At 41.1% G+C, this 27047-nt stretch overlaps 3 protein-coding genes across 3 annotated transcripts; 1 reads left to right on the top strand and 2 right to left on the bottom strand.

Annotated features, from left to right (window-relative positions):
- Positions 1–958: 958 nt before the first annotated feature.
- On the bottom strand, positions 959–12256 carry dhx38 (DEAH (Asp-Glu-Ala-His) box polypeptide 38). Its single transcript, XM_049718662.1, has 28 exons — positions 12139–12256; positions 11986–12030; positions 11523–11851; positions 11197–11375; positions 10987–11115; positions 10648–10801; positions 10340–10458; positions 10185–10258; positions 9361–9516; positions 9123–9284; positions 8923–9030; positions 8667–8782; positions 8409–8546; positions 8147–8333; positions 7805–7990; positions 7560–7700; positions 7362–7472; positions 6723–6839; positions 6525–6632; positions 6331–6443; positions 6054–6262; positions 4896–5050; positions 4315–4470; positions 3892–4026; positions 3610–3735; positions 3430–3525; positions 3111–3229; positions 959–1826 (listed from the first exon to the last, which is right to left on the bottom strand). Exons 3-28 carry the CDS (start codon positions 11846–11848, stop codon positions 1745–1747), a joined length of 3702 nt encoding a protein of 1233 aa, XP_049574619.1. The 5' UTR covers positions 11849–11851; positions 11986–12030; positions 12139–12256; the 3' UTR covers positions 959–1744.
- Positions 12257–13604: 1348 nt separating this feature from the next.
- On the top strand, positions 13605–16281 carry cyb5b (cytochrome b5 type B). Its single transcript, XM_049718663.2, has 5 exons — positions 13605–14048; positions 14508–14636; positions 14796–14822; positions 14908–14936; positions 15125–16281. Exons 1-5 carry the CDS (start codon positions 13857–13859, stop codon positions 15204–15206), a joined length of 459 nt encoding a protein of 152 aa, XP_049574620.1. The 5' UTR covers positions 13605–13856; the 3' UTR covers positions 15207–16281.
- Positions 16282–19718: 3437 nt separating this feature from the next.
- On the bottom strand, positions 19719–23740 carry zgc:162592 (uncharacterized protein LOC561993 homolog). The gene is made up of 2 exons (XM_049718712.2): positions 22766–23740; positions 19719–21016 (listed from the first exon to the last, which is right to left on the bottom strand). The coding sequence occupies exons 1-2, from the start codon at positions 23547–23549 to the stop codon at positions 20727–20729; spliced, it is 1074 nt and encodes a 357-aa protein (XP_049574669.1). The 5' UTR covers positions 23550–23740; the 3' UTR covers positions 19719–20726.
- Between the last annotated feature and the right edge of the window lie 3307 nt (positions 23741–27047).

Raw genomic sequence — 27047 nt, 5'->3', positions numbered from 1 at the left:
AGAGCACCAAAGAGATGCAGGCTTGTTAAGAGGTATCAGTGGAGAGACATCAAGAAATGTCAGCTCCGCCACACAGCATCACGCAGACTTTTTGTTCAACAGTCTTCTGACCTGAAGATTTACATAGAGACCCACACATGATCCACCCTCATGGAGGCGAGTCCTTCATCTTAAGCGCATCAGCGTCTTTTGCAGCTGAGGGTCTTCAAAGGCTCATGTAGATGTGCGACATCTCGGCGGTGGGGGGTATGGACTGAGGATTTTTGTTTCTCTCTGATCAACTTCACTCACCGCCACTTTGTCATCATAAGACAACAAACATGAGTAACCCATTCCATCTCATAGCGACCATTGCAGGTATAAGATATGAAAAATAAAACACCTTTTAATCAATCAATATTAAATATCTATGTGTTTTTCAATGTCTTCATTTATTCCCATGACAGATATTTTGGACAATTGTATTCATCCAACTTGTGGAAACAATTGAAGGAAAATCTTTTTCTGTTTCCTTTGCACAAGGCAAGGTCCATTTGGTGGAATCTAAAATCACTACTTTCCGGGGGCGGTAAAAAAGACCATCTGGCTTGAGTTGCCAACACTGCATGGCTCAAGTTGATAAATGGACCGCCGGTATTTGGATACTACTGTAATTGACGCACACCTGTTATAGCTGTACTGCATTGCAAACAATATCATTTAAACCCATCAAATTCCTTTAAAAAATGATTATCCAGCACCAGTTATTAAGTCAACAATGTTGAGCTTCTGCTCTCCCTGCACTTGCATGGGCTTTCTCTCGCGTTCTAAAAACACGCATCTTAATTTGTCTATAGGTGTGAATGGCTCTTGACTTTATCTACACACTGGCAAAAACATCCTTACCTGATTTACACTTTCCAGATGCTTGTAATGTGCAGACACAAAAACTAGAATTAAAAACTCAAACCACCTAGGATTATGAAAATAGCAACATGTATTGTTCCATTTTACACAAAAGCCAGTCTGCGAGTCTCCATGTGAAAAAAGAAAAAAAAAAAAAAAAGACCTTCATTGGGATGTGTGGTTACAAAAGGCCAGTTCGTATGGAGCACTACACGTTGAGTTTATGTGCATCACACTACCAAAAACATGCAAACAAGAATGCAAAAAAAACTGCTTAGAGTATGAAAACAACATTATTGACGTTTAATCTGATGTGGAGGTGTTGCAAAGCTATTTCACACTGCAAAAACAAGGGGGGAGGCTAAAAGTAGGCAAAGGTAGCTGTGCGTGAAAATACATGTGCGACTGACCACACTTGTGGCACAAGTACAATGCGGATAGCACTTGAGTGCGTGGTGGAGCTCTTTACGACAACAACACAGACTAATACAAGAATTCATAGACGGCCAACATGGAAACAAGACAAAACCATCTGACAAAGAGGCATTTAAATCGATGTGGCTCATTAAATCCCAAAATTACATTTTCTTTCTTTTTGTCTTTCTTTCTTTCTGTTTCTTTTTTTTAAACAATTATTGTAGTCAAAATACAGTAAAATCATACTGTAGCCATCCAGGATTTTTCAATGATGGAGATCATTTAAAAAAGAAAAATAGAAAAAAGGGAAGGGGACCTTTACACGGGCTTTGTCTGATACAAGTTCTCTCCCTAGTGGCCTGTACATGAACTGCAGGCGCTTCTGCATATGGCTGCTGTGACTTGGCTCCCGTGATGGAGGTCTGGATGACCCCAAGGTGTTTCACAACCCAAATCGGGAAGGGGTGCGTCGGGGTGTCATGGGAGCCTCTTCTCGTCTCCCCGGCGTGCAAATTCTCAACGACCTAAAGCAGAGAAGAGACAGAAGTTATGGATGGCCACCTCGACCAATAAGCAAGAAGAAGAGGAGGAAAAGGTATGGGCAGAATGAGAGGAAAGGGAGAGGAAGACTGCAAGACTGGCCAAGGAAAGATGCACGAGCGCACGATGCCATCGGGGAGCGATGAGAGTGAAAGAACGAGTGGATGAAGCTTCACTTTGAGAGCGTCATCCATCTTCCTTAATCACAGCTGCTTGGCAAGATCACACAGACAAGCTTCTCATGAGACTTTAATAGAATTCCATATAGCAAAAGGTGGAGGAAAAACATTTATTACTAAAATGCTTGTCACTGAAATTAATCATACAAGTGAAACAATTACAAACGAGCATGGAGACCAATTCTTTATCTATTTTCAATTAATTGGTCAGAGAACAGTGTGTTCAAGGAAGCAGGCCCAGTTTCCACACTGTAGCAATGTCAAATTATGAGCAAATTAAGATAAGATTTATTTTAAGACATACTGAATTCTGTTTGTTGGTGTGCCGTGGGTTTTTCCAACGTAAATAAAATCTGTCTTGGCTCACTGAAGGTTTAAAGGAACTCAACCCTCCACTCAAGCGGTGATAAAAACTCCCGCTTATTCTCTACTTGGCATAAACACAGAAAACAAAAGGAGCGGGTCACTGGCCCAATTGATGCGAAGTGTGCTGGGCAGCAGCAGTAGGATCGTGAGGGCGTAAAAAGAATTAGGAGGTGGTCACAATGAAGGCTGCAGAGACCACAGTCATTATCACACATCCCACTTGCTGGCTAAATCTCATTCTAATCCCTTTCCCCAAGTGTGATTTTTTTTCCCACAGATTTCACACCGGTGCGGTCACACAAATGTAGATAAACCAGCGCATTAATTAACAATGAAGTTAGTTTTTAAATCTGTATTTAAAAGCGTACTTCTCTCTGTAAAGCTCCAGAATGGGTGTGAAATTAATTTTTGGGTCTAATTTGAAAATGGAGGTTCCCCCGCTTTCTGCGCTCTGCTGTGCCCCAATTTAAATTGCTGCAGTAATGGGGGTCAGCCAGGAGTCAATATTATTTCTTTTTGTCTCGTCTGCGGGGACCAGAGGTGAGAAAAGCTCATCATGAAGAGTGAGAGAGTTGGAGGAAAGGGAGGGGCGGAGATACGGCCTGGCGGCGAGGTGGCTAAATGAAACGCTTCTATCTCTGCGGTGCATAAAGAATGGAGAGGTGAGTTGCGGGGAGGGAGCCACGTGAAACCATTGTTGCAGAGGAAGCGCCAGCCACTTACTTTACAATGCCGGTGTTCTTCCTCTCATTCTCCTCGCGACGGCTTAGTAGCTGCTCCTGAGCCAACGCCATCTCCTCTTCCATGTTGTTGATTTCCTCCTTGGCCCGCCGACGGTTTTCCTGGAAGAGAGGCACAATTAGAAAGTGTTGATAGAAGGGGGGATCGTTATGACCCCGCCCCCTTTGCATCTTTTACTACTTTGGCAAGACTTTCAGCAAGGAGTCAAGAAATATAATAGGCAAAAATATTAATTAGCCACATGACCAAGACAAAGAGTATGGCTGTTGCAAAAGTCAGTCAAAAACTTGCTTGTCCTTACCTGTCTGCTTCTCCCAGCATGTTTGATGCTATAAAACATGGGCCCAAGTTCCGCCAGCCACTCACCATCCACTGCAGTTACACACTGCATGTACTCCTACAAGACAAAACAAGTTTAAAACAAACAAAAAAAAAAGCCATCCATCCATGCGATGGTGGTTCCGTATGTCAGAGGTTTCACCTTGGTAGTCATGACAAGCTCATGGTAGATGATGTAGTCGGGCGTGTAGCCCATACCAAACAGGGAGCTGGTCGGGTGAAGGTGACACGGCATGCCCGTCCTCACATTCACATATTCACCAATGCCCTGAGAGCAAACACATGCCATAGATGAATAAAGTTTCTGTCAGACATTTAAAGCCTTTCATTAGATGTTTTATCGGCACTATGTCATTATGTGGCTGTAAACATGCCACCACTATATGAGATATATTACCGGCTTTGGAGAAAACAAGAAAAATACCTTGAGTTTGGCAGCCTGGTGGAAGTAAGCAGCACAGATGCACTTCCTGATGATGTCCCAGTCTGAACCACATGACATCAAGTTCATCCTCTGCTGCACCATGATGTCTTTTAACTGAGAGCGCACCTCACGCACCTGGGACACAACATCATACTTGAAATATTCATTCCCTCACCCTTACACGAAACAATAATTTAGAAACAACTGACGCGCTTAACTAGCCTTAAAGGCTATATATATTGCCACTTCTTTTTGGGAAAACAGTCCAAAAGTCCAAATCAAAACCTACAACTGATCTAATGTGACAGATATCTGGTCATAATAACATCTTGGAGGCGCAGCTGTGATGCCCCTAATGATAACCTTCTGAACAAATTGCAAGACATGTGAGGTTAGTGTGCACATATTTGTCATCAGTATAACCTTGCGCATGGCCTTGGTATGAATGAAGTGATCGTTGCACCAGATGCTAGAGTAATTGTTGTTTTTCCACTGCTGGTAGACGTTAAGGTAAGTCAGATGGTCACTCTCCGGCACAGAGAACTTCTCCCTGACCTGGTCGCTCTCCTCCTCACGGCCCTGCAGATACCAGCACACATTAGGCATATTCTTCTTATATCACTAAGTGGTCTCCCATATATATTTAAATTGGATTAGATTAAAAAAATGTCCGAAATAGTCACTCAAAGCAATACAATTACTTTTTTTTTTTTTTTTTACAGAAGTCCAAAAGATGAAGTGAGGACAGAACAATATCATCAATTTGTGGAAAATATGATATTCCGTCCCACAGCGTTATGTAAAATAGAGTAGCGGTTAGGGCTGTGCAATTAATCAAAATTCAATTATGATTCCAAATACTATACTCCATGATCACATAATTGTCATAATCATAAAAAACACAATTATTATAAAATAACAAAATTCATTTACTTTGTTTGGTCAAAAAATACCAGTACATGATTTCAACAAAATAAATTGGCTAAAACATGACATGATCAAACCTTCGGTCTGTAAAAGATGGCCGGCACAGACAGCATGGAAACGATGATGAGGATGTCAGCACTGCAGCACATGTCGCAGGACACAATTAGCATCTTGGACAACGCCGGGTCGAGGGGGAACTCCACCATCATTCGGCCAGTTGGCGTCAAAGAACCTGAGAGCACAGTGATTAAGTCATACATAAGGAATAATAAAGCATGTACAAGATGAGTTATAAGGTTCCTTTCCAAAGGCTAAGTCATCATAAAGAGACTTGCTTTTCTGTCCGTGTACAAGCGGTGGATGTACTCGTGACAGCTCAGACTAGTCAAGCCTAGGAAAAAGGATCTAGATCAAAAAACTTTCCCGGCTGTGATTTGAATGATTAGACGACAGTCTAAGAAGCTTACTCAGGCAGAAGCGGAGCAACCAGTTTAGGGCAGGTAAGACTTAATCAGAGAAAATCTGCTGTTAACACACCATACAGGGAATCATCTAAAGTCCCTCCTTATCCCCAAATCCCTAAATCCGGGGAATATGACTGAGGATGAGACAGAGGTCAGGCCCGACCGGTTGAATCAAACATTGGATCTGTTACAAAGCAATTACTTCACAGGCCAAACCTGCAACTAGCCCATCCAGGTTTGTTTGCAGAGGCTGCTTTTGTGTGTGTGACATGAATTAAGGGGCTTCAAGCACAAACTTGAGATGGTATAGTTCCAGTATTTCATCTTGTTCTCAAAATGAAGCTGGTTGATGGCATTTTAGCCCAACATGTGCAACAACAACCAAAATGTCAAAACGCTAAAATATCTTAGGCACATAACTTGGAAAAGGAGGGATAAGAACGCAGTAGTGCAGTACATTAATATGAATATAGTAGTTGGTGGTAATCTGAAGAGTCACCACTAGATGTCACTAAAGGCCCTATTTTTACCTTCTTTTTTTTTTTTTAACCCAATTATGAATTCATTATGAAAAGGTCCAACACTAAGTCTAACCCCTCCAAATTATCAATTTTTATACTGACCAGAACATGTCTTCTCTTGGCAAGTTATTTTTCCATCTTCATATCAAAATACAATTAAATTGTGAACCTCTGATGTAGTAAGTAACATGATCGGCACACTTTAGAAACCAGAGTGAAGCACACTAATATCACGAGCAATTCCACACACCGGTGTTATCGAGCGCTCCCAGGATCCAAAGCTGGTACATGGAGTTGAGCATGTTGTCTTCAGGTGGCGGGTCCATGAAGTGGAAAAGGAGTAAATCCTGAACACCCAGCGACTTCAACAGCAGGACCACATTGGCCAGGTTGGTCCTCTGAATCTCTGGTATGGTGGTGGTCAGCATCTCGTTCTTATAAGCGCTCTGAGTGTACAGCCTGGGTGCAAATATATAATAAATAAGTCCTAATTGCAGCTCTTCAATGTAGAGAAAGAAATAGAATACCTGTAACACTGCCCTGGTCCTGTACGACCTGCTCTACCAGCACGTTGGTTCGCATTTGCTTGGCTGATGGGATATACTTGTAGAGCATCCATTCCAATGCGAGGATTGAACACCTGTTAATAAATGCATGAAAAATAACTAATGACATAGCTCAGTGTATCAGATAAATACTGTAATTACAAGGTGAAGCATACCTTAAGTTTGCAGAATCCAGCATCCACAACAAACATGATACCATCCACAGTGAGGGAAGTTTCTGCTATGTTTGTAGCAACGATACATTTCCGAACACCGTCTGGGGCCTGAGCGGGTGAAAGAAAAACAATAATCATGTTTATACACAAGTTTCCATTGCACCAATCTTATAGACAGGGACGAAAATGAAAAGAAACCTTCTGGAAAATCTTGGCCTGCAGGTCCGAAGGTAGCTGGGAGTAAATGGGGAGCACAGCCAGAGCTGGAGCATTATCCAAATCCTCCAGTCGTTCCACAATCTGATCTGATGTTACCTACAAGGTCAATAAAGTACAAATCATATAGGACAACTACCATTCAAAGGGCTACGTAGGAGTTACTTATTAATTCAACAATGTTTATTACTGAAGTTGTAGTTAGCAGTTGTGTATAATGCAATGCAGTCCTTATACTGCCTGCTGTTCAACTATACAAAGGTGTAGCTCAATAAATTAGAATATCATAGAAGAGGTCTTTTATTTGAATTGATCAATTAAAAAATATATTTGTTTATCACACAGAGAAAGAAGAGAGGGCCTCCCTAATTCCTTGACTTGGAAATTATTTGTAATAGTTCCTTACATGATGTTCTATTTTCTTGAGGAGCATTTTTGCTTTCTTGTTAGCTGCAAGCCATCATCATCAGCAAAATTATGACAAATAAAGTCATGAAATATTCCACTCTGTGTGTATCACATCCAAAAATAATCCCCTTTTGATCTGAACTATTTAAATAAATCCATATTCCTCATCAATTTTTTGACAATGCAACTTTATAAAGCTGCCTTGTCCCTCACCTCAATATCTTCCTGACCCGGCATGAAGATGAGAATGTCGCCAATCAACCCACTGAGGTGGATCTGCAGGGCCTGTTTCACTGCTGCCTCAACATAGTCCTCCTGAGGAGTCTAAAGAGCACAAAACAAGAGTTACAGAAATACGTTTGATCAATGTAGTGCTTGTACAGCAAAGGCAAAAAGCAAAAATATACACACCTTGCTAAACAATATGTCCACTGGAAATGTTCTTCCTGGAATGTGAAATATAGGTACATTGCCAAAAAATGCTGCAAACTTGTCGGAGTCCATTGTTGCTGAGGTAACAATCAGTTTCAAGTCTGTGCGCCGAGAAACAACCTGATGGGAAAAAGAAACCAAAAAAAAAAAAAAAAAGAATCATGATGCTCACGACTTCTTCATGTGTTGCAAATCAAGCAGGCGTGTGGGACAGGAGAACGAACCTCCCGGAGCAGACCAAACAGCACGTCAGTGTTCAACGAACGTTCGTGAGCTTCATCCATGATGACGGCGCTGTAGTGATCCAGATCGGACTCCCTCAGTGACTCTCTGAGCAGGATGCCATCCGTCATGTACTTTATCATCGTTTTCTCACACGTGCAGTCCTCAAAACGAATTGCGTAGCCCACCTATAGAATACATACGCCTGTTGGTTAAATACTTAGAAGCTCACATTCAATGTGGCCCACGACTGGAGTTAACATAATCCATGTATGCCCATTAGCATGTAATATTATTTACTGGAGTTGTGCTTTCAAACCAGGGGGGGAATATTTTCCCTTTACCTCTTCTCCTAGGTTGGTGCCAATTTCCTCGCTGACCCTCTTGGCCACACTCATGGCGGCCACTCTGCGGGGCTGAGTGCAGCCCACCATACCGTAGCTGGTGTAGCCATCCTCATGAAGGTACTGCGTCAGCTGAGTGGTTTTCCCACTTCCCGTTTCTCCGACAACAATCACAATGCTGTTGTCCCTACAGGGGTAGAAAAACATAGTTAATCATGGAACCTCAGCACAAGAACTGAAGCTCGTACGAACGCATGTATACCTTATGATGTTAAGAAGCTGCTGCCTGACAGCGAAAATAGGGAGGTACTGTCTCTGCTCCAGAATGCTTTTCTTCTTGGCAAAGTCACTGCTGGCCTCGCTCTTCTCTTTCATGTGATCTGCGAACTTCTGCTCTGCTCTACAAAATCAAGCGAGGAGGAGACCTTATTAAAATACATGGAAATGGTTGGCCTAATGGACTCCACAGCTCTGTGAGTAAGACACGGTCGCCGCATTGTGAAACGCTACAAAGGCCGACCTGTAGTCTACTTTGCCATCCTCGCCAACCACTTGGCCGGCATCGTCTTCTTTCTTCTGGATGCCCATGATGTCCCCCAACTTAGTGCCTGCCAGTTCCCAATGTTTGTGCTGTGCCTGAAAACACATTTAGGTGTTACGTTTTGCTGGTCTTGAATCAAAGTATAAAAAGCAGACGCTTTGCTAGATTCTACTGAATGTGTAACCAACATAATAATACCGCCATTTTCATGTTAAATTCTAAATTGGCAGCCGACCTTTTTGCGCTCTTTCTGCTCACGGTGTTTACGAACAAGCTGACTGCCCTTGCGGGAGATGATAGCCAAGTCAGAGGTGGCGTCTTTCACAGGGATGATGGGTTCTGGCTGCGATGACAAAGCAAAAACACACAGTGAAATCAAAAGTTGAAATAAATACCTCATTTCCATCATGTGAAGCTAAGCCAATCTTGCTTTACCTGTTTGGTGAACACTATTCTTCCATCTAGGAATGGAGGGACTAAATTGTGAACCAGCAAGTGAACCTTTGTCGCGTTATCCTCCTCAAAGTCTTCGTCTACCTCTAACCGCTGCACCACACCGCTAGTCAACATACGGTTGGTCTCCCATCGTTCATTGTCCTATTAGGGAAACAGAGCCCGTTAGCCGGAGATAGTGAAATACACACACGCGCAGAGTACACCAGTGTTAAGTTACCTCGTTGATTTGACGTTTCTGGGCGGATATTCGTTTCTGAGTCTGCTTCTGAAGAATCTGCTCCCTCTTCTTGACATAGTCTTCAGATGTGGAAGTGAAAGGGTTGTGGAACTCATCATAGCCTTCGTCCATCATGTACCAGTCTCTGTCAGCTTGCTGCAAACAGTGCATGAATTAACAAAAGACTGAGCAATTCATAATGTGTATGTTGAGAAATATATGCAGGTAGATTAGGAATGCACTGATACTGTGCGGCTGTATTCATGCTCTGATACTACGACACCAATACTACCTCACAAGCCTGACCAAACCTTCCAGGTATGGTCCAGATGACAACACATGGTATTGTTAAGCATCCATCCATCCATTTTCTGAACCGCTTAGTCCCCACGGGGGTCGCGGGCGTGCTGGAGCCTATCCCAGCCGTCATCGGGCAGTAGGCGGGGGACACCCTGAACTGGTTGCCAGCCAATCGCAGGGCACACAGAGACAGACAACCAATCGCACTCACACTCACACCTAGGGACAATTTGGAGTCTTCAATCGGCCTACCAAGCATGTTTTTGGAATGTGGGAGGAAACCGGAGTGCCCGGAGAAAACCCACGCGGGCCCGGGGAGAACATGCAAACTCCACACAGGGAGGGCCGGAGGTGGAATCGAACCCGCACCCTCCTAACTGTGAGGCGGACGTGCTACCCAGTGCGCCACCGAGCCGCCTATATTGTTAAGCAATCAAACATAATAACTTGTGCCATTACTTTGTCTAAAAAATGGTATCAGTGCATTCCTAATAAAGATAACAACATAAAAACAATAAGCCAACCTTCTGATCTTCTTCCCACTGCTCTTTCTCATCTTCGTTATCAAATGCAATTCCAGTCCCACCTTCTTTTTTACCTATGTTAATTGAAGTCAGGAGTCTCGTCAAGAATCTCACGTTAAACATTTGGAAGACGCATTTACAATAACATTTGTTACCTTTTCCTTGGGATAAACGAGGTGTGGAGCCTAAATGCTTTCTGTCATTGGCCCACTCGTTGTACTTGTAGGATGGAGTGGGGAGGGGCGTGTCATCAGTGTAACGGCCTCTTACTGACCTTAAGTCAGAGCAGAGAGGATATTGCAAAAGATTTAGACAAATTATAATTAATAATAATAATAGAGTTTAAATTTAATATAAAACACCACAAGAAAATGTGACAAAATGAATCATCACCACGACATAGAATACATTTTTAAGATGGCACTTGTTTAAGCCACAGTAAATTTCAACATTAGATACTCACTTGTCTCTTCTCTCGCTCTCTCGGCCAGTGTGCCGACTCCGCTCCGATTCCCTTGCAGAAGGTGTAGGGGAGGGAGACTCCCACTGGGAATGCCGTGAAGTGGCATAACCACTGTCTTCTTCTTCCCAGTTGGAGCGGGAAGGCGTAGAACCATCTGTGTTTTAAGAAAAAAGAAGAAAACAAAAAAAAGCGGACTGAATTGTCTCACTAATGAGGACAAAGAGCCTGTACTAAAGTTCATAGACCTGAAGACAGACATCAAGGTCGAAAAAATACTACTAATTCACATATTAAGTTGCATAATTATAAGTATCCAACAAATGAAAAAAAAAACCCTACCTCTCGGATGCTCTTGTGGCGTTTGTGGTTCATCCCGCCTGCTACCGCGACTGAGGCGATCCGACCAGCCATCTCTCTGCGACCGCTCGCTCCGGTGAGAACGGTCTGAGCGGTTGCCCTCTCGGGTATCTCACAAGAAAAAGGAATGTTAGCATCACAACTGAGTTCAGAATCCGCTACAAATTCAATAGAAGAAAGCTTTAGAATCACCTCTTTCACTCCGCCGATCCCTGCCCTTATCTTTGTCTCTGTTCTTGTCATCTTTGGAGGAGATGTAGACGCCAAGCTCACGTCGGTCTTTTTCTCTCTGTTCGTGTCGGCGACGGAACTCTTCGCTTACCCCTCCGGGACTGGAAGGTGTTTCTGAGCCACTGGTGCGGTACTTCCGGCTGGCATGGTGAAATGAAAATGGTTCCGAATGATTATAGCGCCCATTTTGAGTTGTACTATTCTCACAAGAATTGACTATTTCCTTCATTAACATTATCAAAGTCCAGTTGATTATATTTAAGTATCACATAAGACAAAGCACTTACTTCTCTTTTTTATCCTGTTCATTCTTCTCATCATCTTCATCATCAGAACCAGAATCACTTTTGCTTTCCTCCCAGTCCTTGTATGAGGAAACCTTGGATTTTTTTCGAGCTCCGTCCTCGCCACTAGCTTCACTTTGTTCTTTACTCTCTCGCTCTTTCCTTTTCTGCGCTGCCAGCAGATCCAAGCCCAGTAGAGAGGTGCGCGGGGTCGGGGCCCGGAAAACATGATGTTCTGCAGCGGCGCTCTTCTTCTTAACTATCAATCCTCCAACCTGAACTTTTGAATCAGTCCCCTCCAATCTATGCATGGAGTCGTCGTCATCCATTATCTGCAAGGGGTAATAAATGCTTTTTAACGTATAATGCAACTAAATATGAAAATGTATTGTGTTTTGGGCGGTCGACGTTCAATTACATAGGACATTCTATACCGATAATGACAATGATCTAACATGAAACTTACCGAAGCGTGGCGAACTCTTGCTAGCCGTCCGTTTAGCTAAAAGCGCTGACAGGGATAAACGTCAAAATGCTCGAGTCGTGCTTCTTTGCGATCAGATTCATATATTTTCAAAATAAAATACATACATCTGGGCTTGTAATAAGATTTACAAACCTGCGTGGCTGCGAGAGAAACAATTATATTGACAGCACGTTCGTCGATCGAACGTAAATATTTACAGAGAAGAGAGCCGCCATTGCTTCTTTTGCCCTTCTTCTTCTGCTGCTTGAATGTCGGCAGGCGCTGACCAAACTCCACTTACCACCCTCTACTGGTTAAATGCTGATCACCTTGTATAACAAACACTCCACTAAAATAGTACTGCTACAGCAGACTAGAGCCCAATGCTTCTGAGAAAGCTAAAAAGTTACCCCAAAACCTGTAAAAAAAAAAAAAAAATCTAACTAAAATATACATGAGATCCTTTTACAATGACATTTAATATTTATTCCCTCTTGCAAATGTTGTGTGTGTGAAGATGTACATAAATGAAACAGGTGAGCCACATTGAAGTCTCTAGACTAGCGGATGCTGAGTTTGATGACAAATTGAGTTTGAATGTAAATAAAAGCTTTTTTTTTTTTTAAACCCGAAGTTTGTCCATTGGCAAGTAACGCACATACACATCGGCTTATTCGGGATGAAGCTCCACGGGGTTGTAGCATTATAGTTAAAATGGCATCCAGTGGTTTTATATGCATCCTGGCAATAGTCTATTTCATTTGCTTTGATTCCAACATTTGTCCCACAAGAACCTCTGTAACCACCAATCTTCCTTCTGTAAATCATTATAAGAATTTCATTTACTGTTTAGCCGTGCCCTGTTTTGATCCAGCTTACATAAGCAGCCACATTTCATTTGAAGTATTTTTTATGACTTAATTTAGCTGTAGGCGCTCTTATCTGAATTTGAGGATTATCCAGAATGGATATAGCTGCAGAACTCTAATTCAACGTTGCTATCCCAATATGTACATGGAATACAGGTAAAACAAACCTTTTATTTAAATAGTCACCGATTACCGGCAGTAGAAGTCTGGAAGATATGTTTTTATACAAATTCACTTGGAAAAAAAGCACAACCAAAGTTGTTCTCCTGTGGGGGACCTCACAGCATCCTCTGGAGGAGGCCCTGGTTCTCAGGTTTGCAGCACAACAAGCACGGTTTACAGCACAACACGCACGCTTTCGATATTTTAAAAATATAAGGGTGCTACAAAAAAAAAAAAATGTTCCAAAAACCAGAATGCGTTTTAATATTTTTTTTGCAATAAAAAAGCTTCTGGGGAAACCGTAGACGACAACAACATCGGGAATATATTTTTTGTATAAATACTAATTCTCGTTCTGAATATTAGATCCAAATTATAACCAGCCAGAGCCTCACATCTAATAAAAAATAAAAAATAAAAAAATGTTACAATGTTACAGCAACCTCCAATGTTACGTATGCGTTAAAGCAGCGGAAATTTGAGAGTTTAGGTCATGTGATCATCAAGTGGTAGCATTTGATTGGTTCTCACTCCGTACACCACAATTTGATTGGCTAGCTCTCGAGGTTGCGCCTGGTTGCCAAATACCACGGGTGTCATTGGTCATTTTCCTTATCTGCCGATGTACGGGGACGTTCGGGTATTAGGTGTTTTTGGTTTTCAGAATTGCTTTTCAAGCGAAACTCTATGTTGTCGGTCTTCCACAATATTTATTATTTTTACGCATTAGGAGCGCATTTGAAGCGGAGCACCTAGCTTAGAATCAGCACCTGGGTTTTAGAATCAAATATTGCGAGCCGTTCAGTTGCTATATCTGTTTTTCTTGCAGCAAAACAAAACATGGGCGAGGAAGTTAACGGCAACCCTATTAACGAAGAAGACAGACCTGCTAATGGTGATGAAAAGGGCAAATGCTTGAACGATGAAGTTAAATACTACACATTAGAAGATGTACAAAGTCATAATATGAGCAACGACACGTGGCTTATCATCCATGACAAAGTTTATGACGTCACGAGTTTCCTCGAAGAGGTAAGGGCCAGTTTTTAAAGTTGACTAAAGTATTTTGGGCATAACTGCGCCGTTGCTTGGCGTTCGGTTTTGAGTCTCTTCATTTCGGCTACGACTACTTCCTGGAAGTAGCCGAGGATTCACTGCGTCATTTAAAGACATCAAATACCCATTGGCTATTCAAAACTCAAACTGCGCATGTGCAAACAGAACATTGTTTCCAGACTAGGTTACGTTACTTCATACTTTGTAGGTAAAAGTGCAATTTCCAGCAGGGGAGGTACTTGACGCAGCGTTTGTGAACCTTAACCAGTTGATAAGACACTTTTCTTGTGTAAGGGTCATTATTATTAAAAGGAGATACAAAACAACAGAATGACACCAAATTCCTTCTGTATGTTTCAAGCTTAATTGAGCAGAAAAATGCAAAATTGTGGGCCAATTGTGTGATTTGATTTTATTTGTTGGCTTTGTGTGTAGCATCCGGGAGGTGAGGAAGTGTTGCTGGAGCAAGCCGGTGCAGATGCAACAGAGAGTTTTGAGGATGTGGGTCACTCCACGGATGCCAGAGAGATGCTGCAGCAGTTCTACATCGGGGAGCTTCACATGGTAAGCTCCGATTTCTGCTCGCTTTGACAGTGTTTACTTACACTCTTTTAGAGTTGTTGTTTTTGTAGCCATTTTGTGTAGCGTGTGAGGTAGTTTGCACATTTTGTGAAGTTGTCAGCCCCCAGTGATTTACAGTAAATGTACCGATTGTCTTTGCAGGATGACCGAAAAAAGGAAAAGCCAACGGTAAGAACAAAAGTCTTAGGGCTTGACTTTTGAGTTGCAAAGCAAACATCACTTAATGTTTATTATCTTCTGTTTGCTGCTGCAGAATGTAAATGTCACTTCAGAAGAATCAAGGTTAGTCATCAAAATTTCACTGTAGGAATACGTACATCGGTAAAATGCACCAATAAGATAAAGTTTGTTATTCTGGGAAAAGAAAATGACTTCTTCAAGTAGCGTAATTTTCATGGTGTCATGACATGATCATCATTGTTGACTGTCAAATATTCTGAAGATATTGATGTTCTTTACCTCGATCTCAGCAACTCCTGGACCACATGGGTGATACCGGCCATTGCTGCAACCGTCATTGGCGTCTTGTATCGCTTCTACGTGTCCTCTTGAATGCCAACATTCCCAATTGATCTCATTATCTTCATCCGGGGGCCTTGAAATCTTTGACCAAAACCGCCTCACAGAGTTTACCTCCTCGAACCGTCTGACAATAGAGAGGGAGGACAGTACGTAATTGTCAGTAATTGTCTCCCCTCAACTCGTCATCCAGCAAGCCCAGCAAATAGACATTCGAGGAGAGATTATTCAACTCACTGCCTCCAGCTTCTTTATTTCATCTTATCTTTTTGCCTCTCCTTGTCATTGTTTTATTTAATTATGCATCTGTTTGACTCACTTTGGTCTGTGTTGATTTTATTCGTCCACTTAAAACAAAGAATCGGAAAGTTTACAAACAAGGAAACACTTGTGAGATTTTTTATCTAATCATGATGGTGGTATCAGCATATTTTTTTAATTTGCATTTGTGAGGGGGAAAAAAAGTCACTTTCATCACTGCTAAAGTTAAACTTTTTGATTGCACCCTTCATGAATTAGTCAGTTTATGCATAACACAATTATTGTCATTGCAGTACCTAAATTGTTTTCCCTCTAAATAGTGGCATTAACTGCAAATCTATACTTGCCAAGGAAGGATACAAAATAGACGTAGGATTTCTATAACTGTTTTCTTGTCAAAATTGAATGGCTTAAGTGTATTATTAACCTGTCACAAATATTTTGAGTGGATTGTATCGCCAGAGTTTGAGTACTGAGTTTTGTAAGTTACCTCAATTTCAATTGCTTTTTTTCTGCAAAATTTAGGAAGCCATATGTTAAACTCCAAAGTGTGAAAAATATCTTGAACCCTATCAGTTTAGCAAAAATATTACCTATTCAGTATACATTGCTGTGCATTTTCTTTATATTATACCATTTGGTATATATTGTCCACCGGTGCAATTGAAAACCCATTATCTTATGTTGCCTGCGTTCAAATATTTGGGTTTGGACTTACTGCTGCGTACCCGTAATCATACACAGCCATGGAAGGAGTCTACATTTGCTATGCTGACAGCTCTTGTGTTGTCTTCACCTGCCATTATGTCATTAAAAACCTGATGAAAATAAATCTTATACAACTACATTCACCACTGTTAATTCTTTGAGACCTCAAACCTGCATGTTTGGTTAATTGAAGATTTGGAATTATCAATTGGTTTGATTGTGACTCTAGATAGTTGACTACAGTATGTACAATATAGTCCTACAATTGACTGACATGTCAAAGGTCATTACGTTGTAACTGACAAGATCAATTCATGACCATCATTACCCAATTACATGTCATAATCAAATGTCTCTAAGAATCAAAATGCAGATGAAACAGATGAATAAGTCAGATTCAGGGGTAATGAGCCCTAAAATTATTTGATTGTTAATTCAATTAATTAATAGGCGAGCCTTTTTAGGTACTCGGTCCATAAACCTAATAGTGTCGGCCTGCACTTCGGTACTATGCACACAGGGGGGCACTACTAGCACAATATACATAAAATATTAACATGCTCATAAAAGCCACTCAAATGAAGACAGCAGGTAAAATCAGTGGGCACATTACATGCAAGGCCGTCCGTCACGCGTGGTCTAAGTGACGTTACACACCGAGAAAGAGCAGCAATTGGCACCTTTTTTTCCTTTTACTGACCATGGAGCATGAGATGATACCATCTGTGTTACTGAAAGGCATTATAATCAACAGAGATATGGGGCCTTCACTACACATTTAAATGTTGTGTAAAATGGGTAAATCGTACTTGACCAAAGACTCGTTTTTCTACAGACTGGGGTTTGCAGTCAAAGTGAGGTGGTCGTGCAGTGTCTGTTTAAAATGTTCAGAACTAAGGGGGAAAATGAAGAGAGCAGCTTTTTCTCCAAAACAATCAAATGTAATCAAATGTAAATAGACTATCTTGCCTGTTTCCAATCTATATAGAAATTGTTCTGATTTTCTTTGGTTAGGGTTTCGAAGCAGTGTTTCAAACTTGGGTTTGAGATTTGAAGTAGAGTTTCCAATTAGGGTTAGGGGTTCAGATAAAGTTCAGAGTTTGGAAGTAGGGTTTGAAACTAGGGTTACTGTTTGGAAATAGGGTTTCAAACTAGGGTTGTTGTTTGGAAATATGGTTTTATACTTTGGTTTTATATGTACTGTATATAATTCCAAAATCCCATGTGCGCCCCCGCAATGAAGCCTTCATCTCAACACGAGAGCCTGTCAATTACTTCAGTGAGAGGCGAGGCTGCTAATGCACATCAGTCCTGGGAGGCTGCTTGCAGCAAAGACTGGAAAAACACTTAGGGAATGCTGAGCGGAGAAAAAAAAACACACAAAACATGATCTTTGAAAGGTCAACTTCACAGGATACATGCTCATCATGATTAGATACGGCATGGACGAATGTTAAGACGATTTCACATTTGCTCTCGGGGTTTCGCCAATTCAAGACACACACACCTACGTCAAGAGGAGCCGCATGACAGGTGTTCTGTCCGCTGAGAAAAACCCCAGGAGTGTTATAAAAGCTTTGACAACTGCCTAAAAGCTTCGCTAAAACAAGCCACTTCTCTCCTGAGGGACCAGGAGGTCATTTAAAAAAATTCACATGCTTTCTTGCCGAGTCAGTGTCACCTCTGGTGACACCTCAGCTGGAACTTGGCACACTCCAGCAGGATGAAAAGTGTCGCTCCCTTGACATCAAAGGGAAAATGCATATAATAATATTTTCAAACATATGACTAGCAGAGAGCAGAGAAAGCACTCAAACTCACATTTCAAATTTTTATCCAACATTAAGGCTATTTTCATAAAATGCTCAACTATTCAACTCCGAAAACCGCATAAAACTAATCAAGATCATATGTGAAGTTATTAGTGCATATTATTCCATACCTCAAAAGGATGTTTTCCTCATTTAGGCATTTTCAGCAGTACAAAGTTAATGTTTTGTTTATAATGACAATGTTAACCTAATTATTTTTCATGTATAAATAATACCTTCAACATCCTCATGGTATATTTACATGATATTGTACTTCTTTACAATTGCTAACCATCATCTACATTTTAACTTATCTCTTCATATCTGAAAAATGCATAAATTAAAAGAAGACGCCATATAGTATCTATTTAGGTTTTCCATTGTTATATTTTATAATTCTATTTAAATCATTTTGTATTTCAAATTGGGTAACACGTTGTCCTATAAATCAAAGACGAAGGTGAAAAACGCGACTCGATTTCTTATGTGAAGAGCAAAGAGCCGATAAATGGCACGCGATAAAAGATTCCGCCAAGTTTGCCACACCTGCTTCTGGTCAAATATTTGACCAGATTTATAAAAGCGACCTCTGTGTTAATGCATGCTGATATGGCACGCCGTAAACAGAGCAGCAGCAATGTTTATATACCTTGGAGCACCAAAAAGGAAAAGGAGAGCGTTCAGTTGAATACAAATGCCAGATAAAAGTAGATGTCGCCCTTCGAGCTGGTGTCGTATAAGACAAATGATGCAGGAAAAAGGCAACTCACTAAAGATGCTTGAGATATATTATCTTGTTGTGCTGTTAATAAGAGTAGAATGAATTTAAATATTGTCATAAATCCTAAGTACTGTCCCAGTCCTTTTCTTTTCTGTCAGTGACCATAAAACATGTTTTAAAATTGAATTTTTAAAACTTGTGGCATCGTTTCAAATGGAATGATCACGTCGAGTTGACTTTTCAACACGGGTCAAAAATGTTATCCAATTTGAATCTAGCATACATGACATATCCAAACATCCAAACCATGTTTACGTTTTGTGATTTTTCGTTTTTTTTTTTTTTTTTTTCAAAATCTGAATTTTTGAAACAGCTCGTAACATATTTCCTATGATTGAACAGGTGTTCCTAATGTTATCAATGTTTTAGGGTTCAATATTTCACTGATAGTGAAGCCCACCAGCCAACTAAAACCTAGAGGATAATAAGCTAGTCTCGCTTCATAATCGCCGCACAGCTTTCTAATTTTCCTTCCACCGTCCGTGCTCATTAAATCATCATAGATTCCTCATGGATTATTAAGGGTGTCGGCCTACCAGAACATTTTCAATGCACATGGTTTGATTAAACTCTTAAAAACTTGACAGAACTTGGAATTACGAGCTCCCGAATTCATCATGAAGTGAAAGGGCAGTGTTTGCAGGAAAAAGAAAGCACTTTTCACTTTACTTTCCCGCAACAAAAACAAATGATTAATAATAGCACTCAGAACACTGCCAATGCCAAACTGATAAGGGGCAAAAATGTTTTTTTTATGTTCTGAGCAGGATATTGATGAAAGTACTTTGCTGATTTCCATTAAACTTTGTATTGGGCTGGAGCCCGGTCCAAGGGAAAAAAAACAATTCAAAGTTGGTGTTGAGCCAGCATTTTGTTTTTAACAGTTTGGGTCTAATGATGCATTTTGTTTACCTCTTGTATTGTTGCCAATACACACAACCTGCAGACAATGCAGTATTTTGTCAAACTAAGGAGCTCACACAGTTGAAAAGGCATAATGCTTTATTTCTTAGATTATTCATAACCCATATATTATCAAAAGTTAATTTCTTATTTCACAAACAAAAATAATTTAAACAAAAATCTTACATATAATGGAGTTTTTTCAATGCACAAAAGTGTGAAGGGTCTCCAAGATGGCGTAACACAACGCAAAGGCTAAAACACATTTAATAGTAGCTGAAAATGGAAGTTCTGTGTTGGTCGCCTTCCCTTGCATCATAAGCAATGTTCACAGCAGACGTCACCTGCACGAGGCCTTCCCCCCCCCGGGTGTCCGACGTTAGATGTACAGATGAGGCGCTTTCGCAGCAAAACATACTACCTCAGAAGTTACCCAAGTAATCTTCTGGCAGCAGAGCCGTGGTGACCTTTCTACAGTGTCACAGCTTAATTATTTTTCTCCTTGCATACACTCAAACGGCGTGACTTAAAGGTTAACCCCTCACAGCTGTTATATGTCAACATCTCCCATCCCCGCATTTAAAAATGAGGATGAGGCGGGCAGCAAACATCCTTCAATGTATTCGCAGTCACGTACTCGCGCAAATGAATGGACGTCTACGGAATAGGACATTAAAATACAAATTTTTCGTCGCAATGTTTAATAAAGACAGTTGGCACGTGCTGCGCAGGCTAGGCTGGAGCTTCAATCTAAAACTACTGAAAGCTGGTTAAAGAGGTACATTCGGTCCTTGCCACACTGTGGGCTGGGTTGGGGAAATAAAACAAAACAAAACAAAACAAAACAAAACAAAACAAATGGACAAACGAAAATCCACAGAAGTTATAAACAGAACACAATCTTTCAACTGAATGCTAGGAAATAAAAAGAAATAAAACAAATATAAATCAAATGATATTTTACAGTACATGTTATTGCAACCCGTGTCATCACAGCCTAGTAAGAGCAACTAATCATTCGCATGTCAACTCCAGTCCACTTTGTGTAGCTTCTGCCAAGTAAAAGCACAAGTCCTCTCCTGAGAGCGACTAGGCTAAGGTCATCAGTGTGCAGGTGGAGGAAACACTTGATGAGCGATCATGGACTTTGTTGTCCAGAGAGCTTGAGCCAATTGCAATCTCGGATGCTCCGCACCATCCCAGAGTATTGACCAGTGACGGACAGAGTGCGTGAGCCAGTCTGTGCATTATGAGGTGGAATTTTTGTCGGAAGCTTTTGTTGATCCAAAAGTAGAAGATGCAGTTGAGGAAACCATTGGATGTTGGCAGCCAGACCACCACAAATTCTATCCACTCTGGTACTGAGCTCCCTGACAGTGCTGCGTTGATGAACAAAATGAATTAGCACTCAAAATATACTGTATACAGTTTATACAGAGTTACTACCTCACAGGCTTTCATTTGCGACCATGATTTAATCTATAACTCGATATTTCGCAGATTTTCTTGCCATTTCTCAAACTTCTATGTTGAATCAGTCAAAAAGAAAAGTATACTACAGCCCAGTGCTTCAACCAGTACAACGAACATAAACAGAAGCACAAGCAAGTGCTGATTATCGGCTGCGTTCAGAAATTTATGCGAGTCGAGCACGCTCGGCCTCCCGCAAAGATGATGAAACACCCGCCTGGTAACTACAATCAAGTTTTTTCTCATTAGTTCAAAATGGCTATAACCTTCACCATAATCCTACATCACATTAGAGCCTTCATCTGTGCCTTTAAAGTGTCCAAATATATCAGGACCTCCTTGTATACGATATGTACATTAAACTTCCTCAAGGTCAGCCCAGAGTCTCAAATAAGGAGGGGGGAAAAAAAACTAAAACAGATAATCACTCAGCACATGCATACATTTAAGAGTGAGCTTTGCAGGGATTTTCCTGGATATCAGATTAATGGCAAGCCTCTTTGGAAAAAGGTCTTCAATTCTAAAAATACTCAGCACTAAGTCCACATTCAGTCTTGGTTACGGCACGACAGCAAAATGGCTGAAGTTGATGAGAACCTTTCCAAAAAGGCACGACTCATGAAATTGCCCTTAAATCAGTGTATTCATGCACAGGCGTCCATAAAAAGGGCCATTCCACCAAGTCTTATAATTTATGGAGGGTGTTGCAGAGACAGGATATAATCATGAAAAGCAGGACTTACAATCAAATAATCCAAAGTCAACTCACGTTCAGAAATATTGGATTCAAATTTTAAAATGCAGGCATGTCAATAATAGCCTATCGTACTTTTTAGTTGCCACGTTCCTAAAACTTTTACCAGCTCTTCTTAATGTATCAAATTAGTACGGGCCTTAAAAGAATGTTTTCTGAAAGACTGTAGAAGAATTCAGAAGCGACCCCAATGATCAATAATATAAGCCCTTGTAGGCAAACTAGGTGCTAAGACTGACAAGGATGATGTGAGAAATTCATCCAAAATGTCAGCATCTGCATTTATCAGATGCTGATAAAGAAAATGTGCGGTGAATAATAATGTTTTTTTTAAGACTTGTCTAGATCAATAACAAAACGTCATATGACATACAAGTCATTTTCCAAAGTGATGGGAACACTTTCATTTTCCTTTTAGTTCATCCTCATATATCATCATTAGCATTTTTGTAGAATTGTTAAGGTTTGTAAAAACAAAAGTATATCTTTGGGGGGGGGGGGGGGCACACGTTGCCCCTTCTTGGTTTAGAACAGGGGTGTCAAACTCTTTTTTTTTTTCACGGGTCGCATTGTAGTCATAGCTTCTTTCGGAGGGCCATTATGACTTTTAACCCAAATAAATGTATGTGCACCTCATATTATATACAGTAAAAGCTAGAAAACAAACTGACAAATAACTCGTTTTCAAATCAGATGAGTTAAAACTGGTCAAATATTTAAAAAAAAAGATTAAAAGTGAGGACAATTTGCAATTCTAGTAATGACACACGAACTTGATGCACAATTTGTCTTCGCGGGCCACATACAATGATGTGGCGGGCCGTATCAGGCCCCCGGGCCTTGAGTTTGACACCTGTGGTTTAGAATCTGTTTTTTTGACAGTGACTTTCACACAAGCTCTTACCGTTGTAGATCATAGCCGCAATGCACGGCGTCCAGCAAGTAAAGTAAGCAGCCATGACTGGCACCAGCACCCTGGAGGCCACGTTGTGTCTCCTCCGGCGCGCGCGCTCGAACTGGCGCAGTTTGCGCCTCTGTCTCCGGGCAGCGCACCACACTCGAATGTTGGCGTAGGTCATGACCGCTGAGCACGGGAAAAAGATGACACAGGCCAAGCTCAGCGAGTAGCCCACGTTGGTGGAATAGGATGGGTTGCAGACCAGCGACGCGTTGGAGAAGTGGACCTGGATGATGCCATTCGGGAAGCATATGGGCGCCAGGAGGCACGGTGGGAAGCACCAGGAGAAGGCGATCAGGCGCAAAGTCCGCCTCCTGGTCATCATGGACGAGTACTTGAGGGGATAGAGCACCGCAATGTATCTCTCCAGGCTGATGGCGGCCAGCGTGTACATGCACGTCGAGTACACGGTAGCGTTGCAAAAGGCCACCAGGTGACACAGCTGGTCGGGCCCGTCCGTGTAGTCCTTCAGGAGACTCACCCACAGGTTCAAGGGCATGACCAGCAGTCCAAAGGCGGAGTCCGCGACCGTCAGGGAGAGCAGGAAATAGCGGGAGCTCCTCGACCAGCCCGACACGGTGGACGTGATCACCAGGAGAACCGCGATGTTCCCCAAAGTGATCATCACCCCCAAAACGATGATCACGCTCACCTTGACGGAGCGGTGGTGGAACTGCACCATCCTTTCGGCGTCAAAATCCACGCTGGAGAAGTTAAGCGAGGCGTTCATGGTTTTCCTCTCACCAAAACATGTTTGAAGGGGAATTATTGCTGCGTTAAAAAGTGGTGCGACCAAGACAGCAGGATACGGGCTGACGTTCAAAAGGAGGTCGTCCAAGAACTTCTTGCAGACGTTTGCACAAGCAGCTGCACACCTGTAGCAATTAGTGCAGGGCAGGTATAAGTTGACTCCCAGAATCACAGTCAGGATCACATCAGTTCCATGCAGTTCTGCATGCATACATGCATAGTGCTCGAAAATAATATCTAAGAAAAAGTTAGATATATAAAAGTCGGATATAAAATCTACTACATTTCTGACAGCACCAGATTCGACCTTCTTTAAACTTTTAAATGCACATCAAACTGTTCAACATGTCATACTTTTTTTTTATAGCACAACTTGCTCTTCTTTGACAAGGACTGCAAAGGAAACATTAAAAAAAATCTTCATTTTCTACTGTGTGCCTTGCTGAGTCCCTCTCTCTCTCTTTAAATATTTGTATAAAATCCACTTAATTAGTCCTTTTTGCTCAATTTTTTTTTCACATAAAAATACGTAACATCAGAATTTCAAGGTCGCCGTTTAGTTTGTCCATTCTTTGGTAACCGCTTAATTTGTGCTACAGGCGCATGACACTGAGGTGATTTATCACAATTTAGCCATCCAACAATAACAGTGAGTCAGTCAACAATAAATCATTGCTAAAATGAGCATATAGAAAATGTATGAATGCTGTACAACATTCGAGCAGGCCTGACATTTTCTAACCAATCATGTCAAAGTTCTACAATCACGCATCATCAATCAGGCTTGTGTCACACAACATGCTTTTGTGCACCAGTCGATATTTAAAGTTATTTATGTTTTATTCCCCATTTCTAAAACATTTGGCTTAATTCATTTGAGTTGTACAGTTTACAGGTCCCATTAATTCACAAAACTTGACATTTGATACAAGGGGGGGTGTAAATTTTTATATTTGCTGTAAGTGGTTGCTCACTTCCAAAATGTGGCACAGCAAAAAGGAGGAGCAGGAAAGATGGTCTCTCACCAACCAATCTGTTTGGCAGTTTGTGACAGCCAGGTGATTAAAGACGATATATACCGGCTTACCTCTGAACACTGTGAGCCAATTCCCTGCACCCTCAGGCATGGTAATATAACCTGGAATTGATTACATCTACAGATAAAAACATGCAGCCCTACATGTCAGTGTGGCAATTTATATGAAATATACAGGATTCAATGCTTACCGGATTCATGATAACATTGGAAACTGGTTTACATCCATATTAATGAGGCATTCCGGAATGTCAGAATGACTTGTTTTTATTTGTTTGCATTTTGACTGACGTTGACATTTACAGTAAGTGAAATGAATGGAAATCTGTTCCTACTTCTCAAAAAATAGCAGTTTTTTAAATTAGACAAATAGCACTCCATAATATTGTACATAAAAAAAACACATATCCTACTAACAGAATTAAATAGAAGTTTGAAACTGTCTGTGCATTATGATCAATTCATTGGAGCTCCCTCTGGTGCGTGTGACTTGGCTACTACCCACAGGCGGCAGTATAATACTACACGACGTACTAACTTTCCCAAATAGTGTAAGTGACTTAGTCATTGCAATATTAGTCATGTTTGGCAGTAGGTAAATAATATATGCCTATGAGTATTATTATATTGCCCGTTTACATGTGTTGCTGCATCATGCGTGTTTAAATATCCGTTGTATGTTAAAAAACTATTAAACTAGCAGACTGAAGTTATCTGGGTGTTTCAAATACACAATTTGTAGTTCTTTCTTTTATGTTCATTTTGAATGTAAAGTTCAACCGGGAGTGCCATTTAACAGCTTGAAGCCTCTCTTTTGAAGATTTCTTCACGATCTGCCCAACTGTGGCTTGTTGTGAAGAGAGTTGAGTAGAGTTGGCCTCCATACAGCTCTCGTATCTCAAATATTTGCTGGCATGTTAAATAAAGGAAGCCAATTTTGAAAAACCGCTGTGCCTTAAGTAGAGCACAGCAGCTGCTATACTATGTGAACCACATAAGAAAAAAATGGATGCATTCTGATAAAGCCCTTAGGCATTGCCTTACTACCAGGATTCCTATGGGAGAACTGACAGCTACCTGCTTTTTGATATATTATTTCCTCACTGTCCAACATGAAGCATACAGTAGGTATTAGGCTGTTGGACTCTTGCTCTGGGATTAATATTCTATTTTTTCATCCTCTCTCTGGTTCTCTTTTTTCATGTTATTAAAGGCTGCGGAAGCATCAATGATCCGCTACTACTGTACTGTATCTTCCCTAAAGTCATGCTGAAGCACTCATCTGAAAACATCACATCTTAGGGAAACATTTAGAGTCAACTTTATAGTGTCCTAATGTCATTTTAGCAAGTTTGATCCCACTACCCTTTGGATCCTCAAACATTTGTAAGATTCGTGTACACACATCATGGCCAGGTCTACAATCACAGGCTTAACCTCATCAAGTGTTATGGGGTGAATCTGTTTTGGCTCTTGGGAATGACAACGCCAAAATGGTTCGATCATATGCAATGGCAGTTTGTTTATTATTTTCTGTCATGTTTGGAAAATGTCATTTTGAGCTGTGAGGACAGTTAAAGCTGGAAGAAGGCACTGAATACGCTTGTGTAACTTGGACAATGTGATAAAAAACAGGGGACCTATTTATCCAGAAATAACAATTTCTCAACAGTTTTTGTTTTTAAGCGATTCATTTTTGTACACAACCTCTCTTCAGCCTTTTAAAACACCCTTGTGCATTGTGTGGAAAAAAAGAAAGAGCAATATTAGATCAATTGAGGCACAGTTGTTTTTTTTCCTCTTCCACTGAGGATTTTTTATTGTATCCAAGCCTCTTGGAATACAATAAATATTTCATCTTTGAAAAATAAATAAATGGTGAAACACAATAATGTACTGTATCTGAAAACATTTTAGTATGGTTGTCCAGCACAGTCATGTCACAGTTCAGGATGAGCGTCGAGTACAATAATTTCTGAACTAAATGCCTGGACGGTGAGTTCAGCGGCAAGCATCGAGTTCTTGTAAGGATTCAGAGATGTGAAGTTTAATATCCCATGTATTTTTGCCCAGTGTGACCTGGCATTGTATACAAACTATAAAATCTTCATCTGAACCCTGCTCGTCTCCTCCTTCTTCAAGCCAGGGCTTTCCATATGACAAACACATATTGCTTATTTGTGGCCTGCATTACATCTAAACCAGTGGGAAAGGGCAGCAGGCTACTTCCTGTTGGTCGCTTAGCAACAAGCACCTAGCTTGTGCCGTGCTGCCGTCAGTCCTGCGACACCCAATCAGAGTACCGTGGATAAGCGCCTTAATCCATTCATGAATCCACACTTTTTGCTGTGTTGAAAACCTGTTTGTTTTTTCGCTGGACACTGAGAGATCACTTTTCGCGTGTTTTGTGTTGGCAGGATACATGTAGGTGTATACACAAGT

Source organism: Syngnathus scovelli, chromosome 4 (genome assembly GCF_024217435.2).
Source record: "Syngnathus scovelli strain Florida chromosome 4, RoL_Ssco_1.2, whole genome shotgun sequence".
Classification (NCBI taxonomy): Eukaryota; Metazoa; Chordata; class Actinopteri; order Syngnathiformes; family Syngnathidae; genus Syngnathus; species Syngnathus scovelli.
Note: the sequence above shows the minus strand (reverse complement) of the source record. Positions and strands in the feature narration are given on the sequence as shown.